We start from the raw sequence: 16,485 nt of genomic DNA on the forward strand, positions 1-16,485 counted from the left end.
ATTGAATTATCCACAAAAATATGAAAATCTTGGACATGATTATCACAAAAATTGGGAAAAATCACATGTTTAGGTTCAAAATGTGATGAGGAATTCAATTTCGGGATTTATTTTGAAAAAATTAGTCGAAATTAAGCTCAATTTGAGTTTTTAATCGAAACCGGGCCTACTGGGTCGACCGGGTCAACCCGACCCGACCCGACAACCCATCTTCTTCGCCCGACTTACCAGAACGCAATAAAACCCAGGAAAAACAGTTCGCGCCCGAGACTTTGCCAACCTCCCCTGAGCAAATTAGCACGTTTTAATCGACAGGGCCAGTTGGAGAATCTCCAACTGGCACCAGTTAACCGATCTAACTGATCGGAAATCGGTTCCAACAAACTTTGGGCGGGAAAAATCGATGAACAAAAAGGAAGAAAACTGAACATTGCGAAAAAGAGGTGTTCGACGAAATTACTGAGAGGGAGAGGAGAGAGAAAGAGGCGAAACCAAAGAGAAAGATCTAGAGAGAGAGGGTCGAGAGTCCTTTCACGAGTGTTCGGTGCCGCCGTGGACGGCGGAGCACTCGCGAATCGTGGATTGGCCGTAACTCTCCCCTAGTTGTTTCAGTCAGAAGAACTGGTCGGGAAGCTCTGAAAATCAAGCTTGACCGGCGCGCTCGGAGCTCTTCCGGCGAGGCCAAGACCACCAGGGTGAAGATCAAGTGTCAAGGAACAACTCTAGGGGCGCGGATCAGTTCGGCAATTCCTCCCGATCATTGAACGAAGGAGGTAAATTTGGTTCATAATCATTTTTTTTCAAAATTTCCAGAAAATGACTTTGAACTGAAATTCTGCTGATCATGTGATTTCTCTGCGAATCTGAGTTTGTTAATGTTTGTAAAGAGTTCATGATCATGTTTTGTGTTACATGATTGCATTTTGGGTGTTAAACGAGCATGAAATATGTCAGCCATTGTCAAAACCATCTTGCTGGAGCTCGAGGACCCCCGCCTGAGCCCCATTTTGGTCTTAAAACATCCAAGTCAGTGAATCCAGGCCTTTGTTTGATGTTTTGTTGATTGTTAGAACCGAATTAGACGGCTAGGGCGAATAGGATAGTGATTTGAAATCTGGAAATGTTATTTTAGGTTAGTGTTAGGTTTGGTTTTTCTAGTCGGTTTTTCACCGGCCGGCAAAGGTCCGGCGATACTTCGGTTGGGATAAATTGGTAATGGGTAATGTGGACTTTGTAAAGGATCAATCGGAATAGCAAAATACTCGTCGGAAGGTCGTCGGAGATCGATCTAAACCGGCGGCCTCGAAAACACTGAACTTGAAATAGTGCCCACCAACCGTTCGAGGAAATGCCTAAATGAAAAATGATCAAAACGGTGCCGTTTTGGCTTTGGGTTCGCCGGAAGAGACGACCGGCGACCGGCGCTGGCGATGCCCGGTTTGGTCAAACCGAACCGGGTTGAACTGGGCCAGTCCGGTTCGTTTCCCGGAGGAAATTTAAAAAAAATAATATAAATAATAACAAAAAATGAAAAATTTCATAAAAATAATAAAAAATTTCATAAAAATATTAAAAAAATTAAAAAAAATTCACAGAAAAATAAAAAAATTAGAAATTTCATAAAAATGCAAAAATTCTCATAAAAATTCAGAAAATTAAGAAAATACAAATAAAAAATGTGAAAAATCTAGAAAATCAATAAAAAAATTGAAAAATTGGAAAATTCATAAAAATTTTCAGAAAATCATAAAAATCAATTCTCGGTTAATGAAATCTCCAAAAAAAAATCAAAAATTCAAAAAATTCAAAAAATTTTAAAATTCACAAAATGGTCCAAAAACACCGTGACCAACCATAAAAAGTGAGATTTAAATTTTTGGAATTGCCCAAGTGACATTTTTAGAAAATCCCAAATTCAGGGGTTATAACCCCTAAAAAACCCTAAAACCCTAAAAAATGTAAATCATGAAATGAATAAGCTTCTAGAGCTTCATTAGGATTTGAATGTTTTGATTGATTTTCATTTTTAGAGACCATTTAAGATTGATTGATCTGATTGACATTGATTGTACATTTAATACTTGTTTGATTCTTCCTGCGATTAGAATAGATAGAATTAGTGGGTAAGCTTCGGAAACTTGCATGACACGTTAGACATCGTATCGTTCTTAGGTACCGAAAGGGCGTTAGGGATCTCGATTAGGGATCAATAATGTAACCAAGTCCCCATACTCAGAATCTCTGGTTCGTAGAATCGTGGTATTTCTCCCGTTCCTCGATTAGGTTTCTAGTCTACCTACCAATAATGACTAGTGGCGACTCCAAAATCACAAATTTAGATTAAATAAGAAATTACCTTCCGCTATCACGTGAGATATGGTCTGGGAGAGACCCTTACACGGAAATACCTCCTTAGCGCGCAAATCCCGAAAGCCCAAAAAAATCAAGTGTAGAAGAGTAAGTGCAATAGCTGAGTCCTTATAGTGTGATCTATTATTTGTAAAGGATCGACACTAGCCAATTGTAACTTGTTGAGCATATTACTAGTGCAATCCAGCCTGCATTGCGGCTATTAGTCCGTAAAGTGGATGTAGGCTTGGGGATAAAGCCGAGCCACTATATATCTATTTGTGAATCTTCTATCTCTTCACTATTGGCATTACTTGATCTTTATTATCACGATTTGTCAAACAGCAGCACGCACCTAATTTCTACAAATTGTTTCTACCAATGTTTGAAGTTGAACTTGTTTTATTCTGTAAATGTTTTTCATGGTTCTCAAACAACCTATTCACCTCCATCTAGGTTGTATTGTTAGCCCCAACAGAGTGTAAGTGATTGTGTGATATGTGTGCGTGTAAGACTAAAAAACGTTTTGTCTGTTCTGGCGCCATGATTGAAACATCAAGGGTGCAGAGAATTGTCGCCATAAAATTGCTAGCACAATTATACTGGTGATTACCCGCAAGTTTTTTCTTCCGCGAGATGTGCGATTGATGGTGTGTTTGAACTAGAGGTTCAAACTGAAGAATATACGAACCAAATCGTTTTGGGCACACTAGACGCTTGTGAGTCTCGAACGGAAGAACATCCGAACCAAGTCGTTTGGGGCATGCTACGAGAGGTAATCCATTTAATCCCCTATGTTGTTCCGATTTTTTTATTGAAACACACAAACAACGCCTTTGGAGATACATGTATGGTTTTAATTTTCCACTGCGTTTATATTTAATTTTAACTATGCATGTTACGTAGAAAATCAATAATGGTATCAGAGCCAATCCTTAGGCATTTTCGTTCGTTTAATTGATTTGGTTCATATATATTTTTGCGATCCAATGGCCAATTTATGTTTGTTAAGAGAATTGCTTGCTCTTAAGTGGTCTATAGGAATTGATTAATTTATATGATAAATTTGATCAACTAAGCCAAAAAAAATTGGAACTAAATCAATTTTGAATCAAAAATCCGTAGCTTGTTTTATTTTGTGCTTGTTTTCTGCATAATTATTCACGACTGTGAATCTAGAGGCGACAGCACTACTACCGCTTGGAATCACGCTCATGAAATTTGTTTAACTAGCTTTGATTTCTTGATGCGGCTTACGTTGCTCGGCCATGAATTTGATTCAGTGCAGAATTTTATTTGTGCCTTCCAAAGCTTTAAATTGTGAATTTATGGCTTGCGAGGAAGGGTGGTGATAATGGAAAAACCCCTAATCATTATGATTGATGTATGGATGAATGTATGATGATTACAGATAGTTTTGGGGTTGTGATTATTAAATGGAGGCTGCGACATTCCTTTTATTTTTCGTGTATTACATTTTTAGTATAGTTTAGTATAATCAATTGTTGACGTAAACGTTACAAGAGGAGGAGCCATTAAGCCGGAAAGCTCTATGGGCCCGGTCCGTGAAGAGTTCAAGGATCCAAGAAGAAGTGAAGAGCAAATCTTGATTATTAAAACGTTCAAATGGCTAAATGAGGCTCATTGGCTCGAGAGGCGTTGAGCCATAATTCCATGATCACCATGTAGGATAAATATTTATGCATTTGATAGCTATTTATTTATTATGTTTATATTGTTATGCATGTTAAATCGGTTAATGTGCAAAGTGAGACCATTAATAACCACCCAAACCTCCTTATTAATTATATTAAGTCGAAACGGATTTCGGACTCATGGCCTTCCACTGTCGTGCTTTGGTCCAACATTACAGTGGTTGATTGACCGGCTATGGATACATAAAGATCAATTTCCATTCATAATATTGGACCACTCAATTATGCATGTGATGCTGTGAGGTTGGAGTCGAACGATTTCCAATAACCTTCAGGTGAGGGGATCGTTTGTGTTTTCAATACTTGCATGAGATGATGGGCTAGACTTAACTATGATCATAATGTCAATAATTGTTACGTGAGACTTTAATGGTCTAGAGGTCGAAGTTATGATTGGAACTCGCATATAGTGCGTTGAACAAATTGGTTCACTTATTAAGTTCATAGAACACCAATAACTATTAGGTGAGGTGGGTTATGGACCGATGGGACTCCAATCCCCACTTAAGGAGTACAGGATTCGAAAAAATTTAGTGGGAGGATCTATTTCATTTCAAGGCCAAAATAAAATAGTTATTTTGAAAGACAACGGCTAACAATTTTTTTTCTGCACAGATATATTATTACTCTAAAAATGATGACCACAAACCCACTCGCTTCTATACTTGACAAGAATTGTTTGACTAGACCCAATTTCACTGACTAGGTGAGGAATTTGAGAATTGTTCTCATTTCAAAGAAAATTGGGTATGTGCTTGATCAAAAGATGCCATACTCCTTTTATGAGGGTAGGACCCAAGAGGAGCGCGTCACTTATGATAAGTGAGGTGATGATGACTTAAAAGTTAGGTCATACATGCTTGCTTCAATGAATAATGAATTACAAAAAAAGTATGAAACTATGGAAGATACTAGGTCAATCATCTTGCACTTAAAAGAATATTTTGATGAGAATGGTTGAACCTCTAGATATGAGATATCTAAGGCATTGTACCGTATGAGGATGACTGAGGGATTATTGGTTAATGATCATGCTTTGAAAAAGATCTGGCACATTAAAGAGTTGGCTAAGCTTAATCTTGTTATGGATAATGAGTTAGTTGAGGATTTGATCATCCCCAATATTTACCCGATTCCTTCTCTGGGTTTGTCCAAAACTTCCACGTGTATAAGATGGAGAAAACTCTTGCTGAGTTACATAGCATGCTAGTAGTTTATGAGAAAGAAATGCACAACACAATGCTAAATGTGGTGGCTATGGCTAAGGCTTCTTCTTAAAAGAGTAAGATTGTTTTGAAGAAAAAGAAATGGAAGAGGCCTATGAAACCTGCTATGCAATCAAAGCCCAAGGTTGAAAAAAGGAAACGCCATTAATGTGGTGTCAAGGGGCATTGGAGGAGGAATTGTAAGAAGTACCTCGCAAGCTTGAAGGTGAAGCCTAAGGAGTAACATTGCAAAGGTATGGTGTCTATGCTTATTGAAACTAATCTTATGGTTGGTACTGAATCCAGCTTATGGGTTCTAGATTTTGTTGCAACCTCACATATTTGTATATCTTTGCAGAATTTAGAAATAAGCAGGATACTGGGGCAAAATGAGATTGTCCTGATATTTGCAATTAGAGCAAGAGTTGCTGCGTTAGCTATAGAGACTTTTCGTTTATGTTTGCCCTCTACATATGTATTGGTTTTGAAAAATTGCTTGCATTATGAGAATGTGGTTAGGAACATCATCTTTATACCTTGTTTGAGTAAAGAGAATTATGAATTTTCTTTTGCTGAAGATGTATGTTCTATTTATCATAATAGAATATGTGTTGGTTCTGGCTAATTAACCAATAATTTTTACACCATTACAATGTCTGGTAATGTAATTACCGATGTCAATAAGCAAAATAATAATGATATAAATGCCATAACTAATAAACGCCCTAGAGTTAGTCCAAACCAAAGTATGTATGGCATCTCCGATTAGGTCATATTGGAGAAAATATAATCAACAAGTTGAGTAATGATGGGTATATTGATCCATCAATGTTCCATACTCAGCTTGTGAGACATGTCTTCTAGGAAAATTGACCAAAGCTCCCTTTGTGAGACATAGTGCGCGAGCTGCTGACATATTGTGATTGATACATACATATGTATGTGGACCAATTAATGAAAATGCTAGAGGTGGTTATTCTTACTTCATTACCTTCATGGATGATCAGTCACGTTATGGTTATTTGTACTTAATGAAGTATCAATCTATATCTTTTGAAAAGTTCAAGGAATTCAGGGCTGAAGTTGAGATACAAACGGGAAAGTGTATTAAGGCTCTTTGATCTGATCGAGGAGGTGAATACCTTAGTACTGAATTCCTGGACTATCACAATAGACATCTCCTGGAACTCTAGAACACAATAGTGTATCTGAAAGAAGAAATCGCACTTTATTATATATGGTACGATCTATGATGAGTTACACCGATTTGCCTATATCCCTTTGGGGATATGCTCTCGAGACAGCTGCATATTTGCTTAACAGAGTGCCGTCCAAATCTGTTCCAACTACGCCCTATGAGATATGGCATAGTAGGAAACCAAGTCTTAATCATATTAAGATTTTTTACTGAACAGAGTGCCGTCCAAATCTATTCCAACTACGCCCTATGAGATATGGCATAGTACGAAACCAAGTCTTAATCATAGTAAGATTTTGAGTTATCCAGCTTTCGTCAAGAAGATGAAAATAAAAAAATTGGAGGCCAGATCTGAACAATGTCGCTTCATTGAATATCCAAAGGAGTCTTTTGGATACTATTTTTATTTTCACTTTGAACAAGAATTTCAATCAGCAGGCATTCTTCTTTTCTAGAAAATCAATTCGTCCAGAAAGGTGGTGCTGGGTAGAAAATAGTCTTACAAGAAGAGAACAATGAAGTACCAAATAATCAAGTTCAGACACCGATCTCTGATTCAGTGGGAGCTTTTGATACACAACCTCTCAGAAGGAGTGGGAGAACATCTCGTCCACCTGCTCGTTATAGACACTTGGTTGAACATATTGAACTATTATTCATTGTGAATGATGGTGATCAACCTAGTGATCCTAACACTTATGAAGAGGCGATGTCGGACATCGATTATGGTAAATGGCTAGACGACATGAAATCCAAAATGGATTCAATGTCTTCCAACGAAGTTTGGACCTTAGTTGACTTGCCTGATGGTATTGTACCAATTGATTGTAAATGGATCTTCAAGAGGAAGATGAACACTAAGGGTCAAGTTGGAACTTATAAAGCACGGTTGGTGGCGAAAGGATATCGTCAAAAAGAAGGAATCGATTATGACAAAACTTTCTCAGTTGTAGCCATGCTAAAATCCATTTGGATTATGTTGGCTATAGTTGCACACCTAGATTATGAGATATTACAAATGGATGTCAAAACGGCTTTTCTAAATGGTTTACTTGAGGAGGACATTTATATGGAACAACCACGGGGTTTTGAATCTAATTGTGAAAGTCAGAAGGTGTGTAGGCTTAAGAGATCCATTTATGGACTTAAAAAAGCCTCCAGAAGTTGGAACATCCGTTTTGATAAAGTAGTCAAATTGTTTGGCTTCATAAAAAACCCGAATGAACCTTGTGTATACAAGAAGGTCAGTGGGAGCGCAATTGGGTTTCTAGTTATGTACATCGATGATATACTTTTGATTGGGAATGATGTATATCATCGATCAAACTATTCTTGTTATATAATATAAATTCTCCATGAAAGATTTAGGAGAGGCAACCTGTATTTTAGGTATCAAGATCTATAGAGATAGATCGAGACGATAGATTGGCCTCTCATAGTCTACGTACATAGACAAAGTGTTAACATGTTTTAACATGCAATGTTCCAAAAGAGAATTATTCCCTTTTAGGCATGGAATCCGTCTTTCCAAGGAGATGTGTCCTAACACTCCTGAAGAAAGAGAGCGGATGGCGAAAGTATAATGTATGCTATGCTATGTATGAGACCTGATATTGCACATGCTGTAAGTATGACTACCAAATATCAGTCTGATCCAAGGGAAGAGCACTAGATAACAGTCAAGAATATCCTTAAGTACTTGCGAAGGACTAAAGATTTATTCTTGATATATGGAGAAGGAGAGTTTAAAGTTGAAGCTTATATTGATTCCAATTTTCAATCGGATCCTAATGATTGTAAGTCTACATCTGGGTTTGTCTTTACACTCAATGGTGGAGCAGTTAGTTGAAAGAGTTTCAAACAAAGCATAATTGCTGATTCCACCACTAAGGCATAGTATGTAACCACTTCTGAAGCAGCGAAGTAAGCCGTTTGGATGAAGAAGTTCATTTCTAAACTTGGAGTCGTTCCTTCCATTGAGCAATCGATTACATTGTTAGCTCAAGCTAAGGAACCAAGGTCTCATCAAAAGTCCAAGCACATTGAGAGACGCTTCCATCTCATTAGAGAAATTATTAGGAGAGGTGATACAGCCTTGCAGAAAATTGCCTTAGCGGAAAACATGGCAAATCCCTTCGCTAAGGCTTTACCTCAATCTTCTTTTGAAAGACACATTGACAAAATGGGTTTGAGGTACCAAACAAGCTACCTTTAGTGCAAGTGGGAGATTGTTGGATGTATACCCTAAAGTAACCATGTAATAGTTACATGTTAGGGATTTAAGTTGTACCATCAATTTCATTATTTATTTAATGGCAAGGACGTATTCAATATCGAATTATTTATATATACGAATGATTCCATAAGATTAGTTGTGACTGGACCTAATGTGTGACGGCTTCATAGTTAGACTAAATCTTTAAACTGTTCTCGGTCAATGGATATTGAGTGGATATTAATAATTCTGTTGAGACCGGTGTGTTCTTAATTTCACTATTAAGTTTTTGATACTTAAGGGAATGACGAGTCACGAATTATTGGGTATTATGATGCCCGAGTTAGAACACAGTTATTTGTACCTGACAAATTCATTGAACGTTACACGCATATAACGATTAGTAACATTGAAGCTTTTAGCATGGTCAATGTCTAATCATTCATGCTTTGGTCTTGTGTAAATAATCCTTAGACCTAAGGCACAGTGTTAACTTGGGTATTGGATGGCTATGGTTCACAGGTGCGCATATTACCGGTTCGTTGATCCGTCTTTGTACTTGATGGTCATAATTCATTCATATACGAAGTTACACATGTTGGCAAATGGAATCTGTCTCCTTGTTACATGCAAGGTACAATAATGATGTCCTATGCGATCTAATCATGACATGGTATTGAAATCCTCAGTTGGGGTTGTAACCGACAATGAACTATTCATGTCTCGTATAAATGTATGTTAATTAGGTTTGTGCATATGATCAAATTGGTGGCTTAACAAATATTCTATGAGCTTTGTTCGATCAGGACATAGTAAGATAGAGCGATTGAATTACGCTGTAGTCAAAGCCGACAGGTTCATTATGTTCTTAAAGCATTCACACTGTCTGGGTAACCATGACATATTGCTAGATGTCAATCATGGCTTGTAGGACCTGGAGGTTGATTGGGACAATCAATTCTCTTAGGAGTACTAATGTGTTAATACAAGTCTTATTACCAACTCAGTGATGAATTTAGGAATGTCGCACACCATAACTAATTCAAGATGACGTTGAACAAGAGAGATGATATTGCAAATATGTTTGCAATCATAGCAATCGATCAATCAGGCTGAAATTAAATTAAATGAGATTTAATCTTATTTTATTTTTTGGTCATGGGCGCGCGTGCATATGATGCACATGCAAACATAAAGTGGACACATATTAATGTGCCCAAAAATGGTCGTGCACTCTTATGTTTGTATATACATACATATATATATATACATACATATATATGTATATATAAATTAAAAGTGTAAACGGTCAGCAATAGTTGCTGACTTGCTGACCATGTGCATGTGCAGCCTTGCTGTTTGTGTGCAGTGTGCACCCACGCACGATCAGCAACTATTGCTGATCACACATACTACAGTGATAAGCAATAGTTGCTGAATTAGAGTGTAAGTGATTGTGCAATATGTGTGCGTGTGAGAGTTAAAAACGTTTTCACTCTTTTGGCACCGTGACTAAAATATCGAGAGTGCAGAGAATTGTCGCCATGAGATTGCTAGCACAATTTTACTGGTGATTACCTCCAAGTTTTTTTCCCACAAGACGTGCGATTGGTGGTGTGTCTGAACTAGAGGTCCGACGGTTGTGGGACTCGAATTGAAGAACATACGAACCAAATCGTTTTGGGCACACTGGACGGTTGTGGAGCTTGAACGGAAGAACATCCGAACCAAGTCGTTTTGGGCACGTTACGAGAGGTAATCCGTTTAACCCCTCATGTTGTTCCGATTTTTTATTGAAACGCACAAATAACACCTTTAGAGATACATGTATGGTTTTAATTTTCTATTACATTTATATTTAATTTTAACTATGCATGTAATGTAGAAAATCAACAGTTTACACACGTGAGCTTCCTCTATTAATCCAAACTCCAGAGCATGCTTAACCGGAAAGTTGAGAAGAAAGAAGTACACAAGCTGGGGAAAAAAGGAAAGAGAAAGTACAGGGACAAAGCAAATCTGACTCTCGGGGAAACTATACGCAAACAGGGCAAGGCGAGCGTCCTCCATCCTCCGGCTCATACGTGCTAGGCTCCAGCAAGGTCAAACAATTTCCGTTTCTTTTTGTAAAGACAGCAAGGGCCATTGTGGCTGGCTAGCTTATCGCATCCGTCAACTACTAGATGACAGTCTTCCGAAGCTACCTGAGATAGAGAAGGCAAACTCACTAATGATCTGCAGAATCTAAATTCCATGGTCCTCAACTCCTTCGACTTCAAGAGATTAGGCAAACTTACTAGGGAACGGCACTGGTTGATCCTTATACTTTCCAAGGATTCCAGTTCTTCGAGACCTTGGATCTCAACTAGCTTCGGGCAGTTCAACAGGCGCAACACTCTGAGCTTCTTCAAGCCTGACAGACAGGATAAACACTCCAGAAATACGCAGTTCGACATGATCAGTTCCCTCAGATTCTCCCATTGTCCATACCGACTGGCTGGAATATGTGGCAGCCACGATTTACGTATCTCTAAACTTGACAAATTTGTGAAGTGAGAATTGTGAAAACATAATTCATCCAATGACGTCCAGATACGCTCCTTCCCGCGCAGCGTGTCAGGATGCACCTGAGTGAGGGATTGCAGGTCAAAACAAGACAAAACTAGTCGCTCCAGACCAGGAAGTGAAGCCAACTCAGTCGGTGGTGCAACGTCATTTGTATGGACAGGTTTCAGCGTCTCCAGTCGAGAAAACCTCCCATCTGACTTCAGGTATGGTGTTCGGATATAATTGGCCTCGAATGGCTTAGAAAGAGATTCCTCAAAGTAGTCAACTACGATTAGATTGACTAAATTGGTCAGGTTTGAGAAGTTTGGGACTGTCTGTAGTGAGCGAGACTTAACATGCAGGTTAATCAAACTGGCGGGAAGCTCTGGGATTTGTATAAGCTCATGGCAACAGTCCAAATGAAGTTCCTTGAGATGAGAGAGCTGATTGATTGTTGTTGGCAAAGATCGGATGCGAGCATGAGATAAGTTCAGGACTTTCAGAAAGGACAGAGTCCCAATTCCACTAGGAACATCTCCCTCCAAATTCATGCAGTTTTTGGCATGAAATTCTTCTAGCTTCTCCATCATGCCTATAGTCGCCAGGATTTTGCTTATAGTACTATGATCTACCCTTATGACCTTCAACTTCCTCAGGTTTCCAATCGAATCAGGTAATTCTGTGACTTTTGTATAAGACAGATCCAACTCAAGCAGTGATTCCAGTCCCCCAATTGAGTCTGGAAGCTTTCTTAGCTCGTAACACCTGGACAAACACAACCTTTCAAGATCCATTAGCTCTCCAATTGAGTGTGCAAGTTTGCTAATTCCAACACTTTCCGTCTCTGGGCCTGTCAAAGACTGTAGATCACCAATCGAGTGGGGAAGATACGAACCAGCAGGTCTGAGTATTGTCCCTCTCACGATCAGCTCTTTCAAGGCCTTTAGACAACCAACTTCTTCGGGCAACTCTCTCAGAGCTTTGCACACATCAATTTCCAAGTAATTCAGGTTCACTAGCTTACCAATTGATTCATCAATTTTAACCAAGCTTTGGCAATTTCGTATAGTCAACCGTTCCAATGTCGAGAGGGCACAGAGGTCGGGCAATTTAGTTAAGCGGCTGCATTTTTCAAGTTCCAGAAATTTCACCTTAGATGAATCCTGTTGTTCACAAGAATATCAGAAAGGGAATGGGCAATTGCAGCCATGTTCGATAAAACAATAAAAGTAGAAATAGATGCTTGTGTAACTGTTCTTACCGTGATTTGGTGCCATCCAGGCCAATCATCTCTAAGTTCACTACGAGAAAGCTTGAGAACGACTAGATTGCTTGGAGAGAAATTGGTCGCATCAAAGTCTGCAGGACAACGATCCCAAGATAGCCATCTCAATTCTCTCAAAACATTCTTATAATCTCCAGTGAAGTTTACCCCTTCAACATGAAGACACCTTAGCTTTGGCAGAGCAGCAAATTCTTGACTAGTAAACGTCTGTACCTCAGGGAATTGTAACCTAAGTAATTCAACATTGCTCGTTCGCTGGTAATCAATCTAGAAAAGATAGCAAGCATCAGTGAACTTCAACATCAAACACACAAACTTGTGCACACAGAAGGCAGTGAACTCTTACTAAGACCAGAATTCTGTGACTTTTTACCAAGGAAATTGCAGTTTTACTCGTATCAATAACCTTACCAGTTCACGAAGTACACGAAGGCATTCCTCGGATTCCCACAACCTGCTTCGACTTCCTGCATTCAGATAATTCTCCTCTCGAACAATTTCCCTTCCAAGATCTCTGATCAGGCCATGCATCTGAAGAATGTTGTGATGGTCTCTCTTCAACAGAGACATATCAGTGAGAGCAGCAAGTCCACTTTCAGGGAAAAAACCACAATCTTTCCACATATATGTTGCAGTTGTGCTGTCTACGCCGTTGAAAAAGCATCCAATATCTAAGAAAATTTGCTTCTCCTCAAAGTTTAATGCCTCATAACTTATCCTTAACTTCTCTTGGACTTTCCTATCAGGTCCTTTCATTGCACGCTCCAATGTTTCTACCCATATCTTGAGGCTTTTGCCCCGGAGGAAAGAACCTAAAGCTTCAAGAGCCAAAGGATTTCCTCCGGTAGTGGTCACTATTTCACTGGAAATAGTTTCGAGATCATCTGAAGGTAGGGTTTCTCCAAAGGCATGCTTACTGAAAAGTTGAAGAGCATGGCAAGTATTCATCTCCGTCATCTGATAATACTCTTTAGGAAGAAATGGGACACTATACACTGCCAGAAGACCCACATGCCTAGTTGTGACAATAATCCTGCTTCCTGGGCCGAGCCAGTTACGGTTCCCTGTCAGTTCCATGAGCTGCTCTCTCTTGTCCACGTCGTCAAGAACAATGAGGACACTCTTGTTGCGAAATCTTTCTCGTATCATGTTGACACCGTCATCGATGTCTTGGGCATCCATGGACCTCTTCAGGATATCCGATAACAGTTGGTTCTGCAACCTTACAATGCCACCGTTTAGTGAAGTTTCTCGGATATCTGAAAGGAAGCTGCAACCATCAAACAGAGGAGATATCTCATTGAAAACCGCTTTGGCAAGAGTTGTCTTGCCGATGCCTCCCATCCCGTGCACAATAAGAAATCGTACGTCCAGGGAGCAGCAGTCCAACAACTGCATCACGTCTTTGACTCGATCATCAATTCCAACTAAATGATCGGGAAGAACCTTTTGTCTCTTCTTCAGCTTTATAGAAAGCTTTTGAACAAGATCTCTAACAAGTTTACCAAGCCTGCCATGCATCATAAATCATCATCTTAGAAGAAAGGAGGAGCAACTATATCAGCAATATATATACGAGCATATCTAGGAATCCTCTGGAACGAACATTTGAATCCTGCTTCGGCTTGGAAACACTCCCTAACAGCATCTCTCTCTCTCACTCTCTCGGGTATTCATATATCCTTCAAAGAATTTCTTGTAGTCTCTACATATTCTTAAGAGAAAAGAATAAGGGAATAGACGGTAATATAAACTATTCAACTGAAGGTGTCGCGATTCGTTAACCATCTTCCAAGTGAATTTGTCTTGTTTATAGTTAGCAAAGTGGATCGTGTTGGCTCGATACGTACTTCTGTTTTTTGAATCTCAGAACTAGCACAAAACAGCGGACTGAGACCAGCTCAAAGTTCATTTCTAACGAAGCACATTCGTCCAAAACACAGAAGAAGCTTTAAAATGTCTCTTACCAAACGCCATTCGGTATCGTTACCATCGACCGTGCTATGGAATTTCAAATTGCCAATCAAATTAGCCCTTTCTAAGCATAATTTGGATCCATATATAAATCAGTTTGGTAGAGAGAGAGAGAGAGAGAGTAAGAAAAAGGGTGTAATGGCCATTAAAATTTCTTCTTGTACTTACGGTGCGTTTCGTGCGTCCAATCCTCTGAGATGTCCGACTTCCATTAGAGTCTCCCTCCACTCTTGCACCATCCCCTCGCCGTAGCGCCCCTCGTGCTTGAGCAGGGCCTGGCCGTACGACCCCGTCCCGAGCCTGACGTCCGAAGGACTAACGCCGTAGAATATGGGCACAATTTCTTGTCCCCTGGATTCTCTACGGCGCTTCGCCATGTGTGCGAGCTCCTGGAGGCACCACGCGCTGCACGCGTAGCCTTCTGAGAAGATTGGCACGTAGATCCTCGAGTCATCGATCGCTCGCTCGAGCTCCTGTCCAATACTCCCGCCTACGGTAAGCTCTTCATCGTCTCTAAAGACGCTAATACCAGCATCGACTAAGCTTTCGTAGAGGTAATCCGCGAGCGTGTGGCGAGCGTCCGGCCCTCGGAAGCTCAAGAACACGTCATACTTGTAGCCCGACGTCGGCTTGATAGGCGGGGAAATCTTCACGGTTCGCATCCGTGTTTGGCTTCTGTTAGACGACATTGTGAACGTGGAAGAAGAAGAAAAGGAGCAGATGAAACAGGAAAGGAAGAAGAACGACGAATTTCTCCCTCTGTGCGGTACGAGGAAGAATAAAGAAGAGAAAGTTAGTCTATTCTCGTGCATGACTTCATTGCATGCATATTTATACAGAGCCAAGGGAGCGATCACTTTCGCTGCCTTTTGCTCCGAAGTCTCGTTCCGTGCGGAACGCAGCGGACGGACTGGTTCAAATCTCCAGAAGCAATCACGGTAAAATATGTGGACGCGCTTCTCTCTAGAAGCAGTGTTAGAAAATCTCGGTTCGAGTCCACTTTTTCATTTTTATTTTAGATCAAGAAAAATTATGATATTTCCCACTCTAGAAGTATTAGCTCATGTATCCTTCTCCATCATTTCCAATTGTTATTGCAGTTCTTTTTTTTTTTTATGAGCTTATCGGTCAATGAAATTAGAGGACTACATGATTCGTCGGAAAAATCCAGGACAGTTCCTCTTCTTTTCCTGTACGGTAATGCGAACACGACGCGTTCTAGAACAGGTGGGGCGAAAAGGCGATTACCTCGAAATCACCTAATGAGGGCGAAAAGTTGTCGTCGGGTGTATAGAACAAGAGGAGTGAGACGATCTGCAATTTTGTACAGTCAATCATGCGAATCCGAATGAGATATGCTGACTCAATTCACGTGGTTTTAAAGAAATGTGCAAGAAACTAGCGCGACTCAAAATTTAAGAAATTAGAAGGAAATAACATTTCACTTATAGTGAACCCGAGTCTCGATCGAGCTTAGTTTAACGGGCATCCATTTCCCAGATTTAAGGCATTTTTTGGAGACTTGTGTCAAATTCAGACTTGGCCCGTACCGGCTTGGGCCGAACCAAAACAAATCGGTGACATGGCTTAATCTTGGTGGGGTTGCAATGACGGTCTCACTAACCTTGGACTTTATTTGCAAGCTGTGACATAACTTGTGTGAAGAGACATCCTAACTGTTAGCATCTTAGTGGGATTGCGATTACGATCTCGCTAATCTCGGACCTTAGTGTCGCGGGGTGGTGCAGAGTATTTATGGTTCAAATCAAATATTTCATATCGTTGCTTATGATCAAACCTTGCGAGGTGTCATCGCAAGAAGAGAATAGCGAATTCATGAAGACATCAACCTATTTTTGTCCTCAATGAGACATTTACCACTAAATGTCCGTGTTGAGATCCATTCCTCTAGTAATGCCTTATGATCAAATTCTGCCATCTTTAAAACTATACGAAAATTATTGGTTCAGCCCCAGCCTTTTTTCCTAGTCATCATA

The 16,485-nt window shown here is 39.8% G+C and overlaps 1 protein-coding gene across 1 annotated transcript; it reads right to left on the reverse strand.

The window, feature by feature from the left end:
* Positions 1-10,769: 10,769 nt before the first annotated feature.
* On the reverse strand, positions 10,770-15,166 carry LOC115687077 (disease resistance protein RUN1-like). Its single transcript, XM_030612562.2, has 4 exons — positions 14,657-15,166; positions 12,926-14,024; positions 12,491-12,781; positions 10,770-12,392 (listed from the first exon to the last, which is right to left on the reverse strand). Exons 1-4 carry the CDS (start codon positions 15,148-15,150, stop codon positions 10,770-10,772), a joined length of 3,507 nt encoding a protein of 1,168 aa, XP_030468422.2. The 5' UTR covers positions 15,151-15,166.
* Positions 15,167-16,485: the final 1,319 nt, after the last annotated feature.

This window comes from Syzygium oleosum, unplaced genomic scaffold (assembly GCF_021117445.2).
Source record: "Syzygium oleosum isolate NSW1041296 unplaced genomic scaffold, Sole_v2.1 Sole_v2.04, whole genome shotgun sequence".
Lineage (NCBI taxonomy): Eukaryota > Viridiplantae > Streptophyta > Magnoliopsida > Myrtales > Myrtaceae > Syzygium > Syzygium oleosum.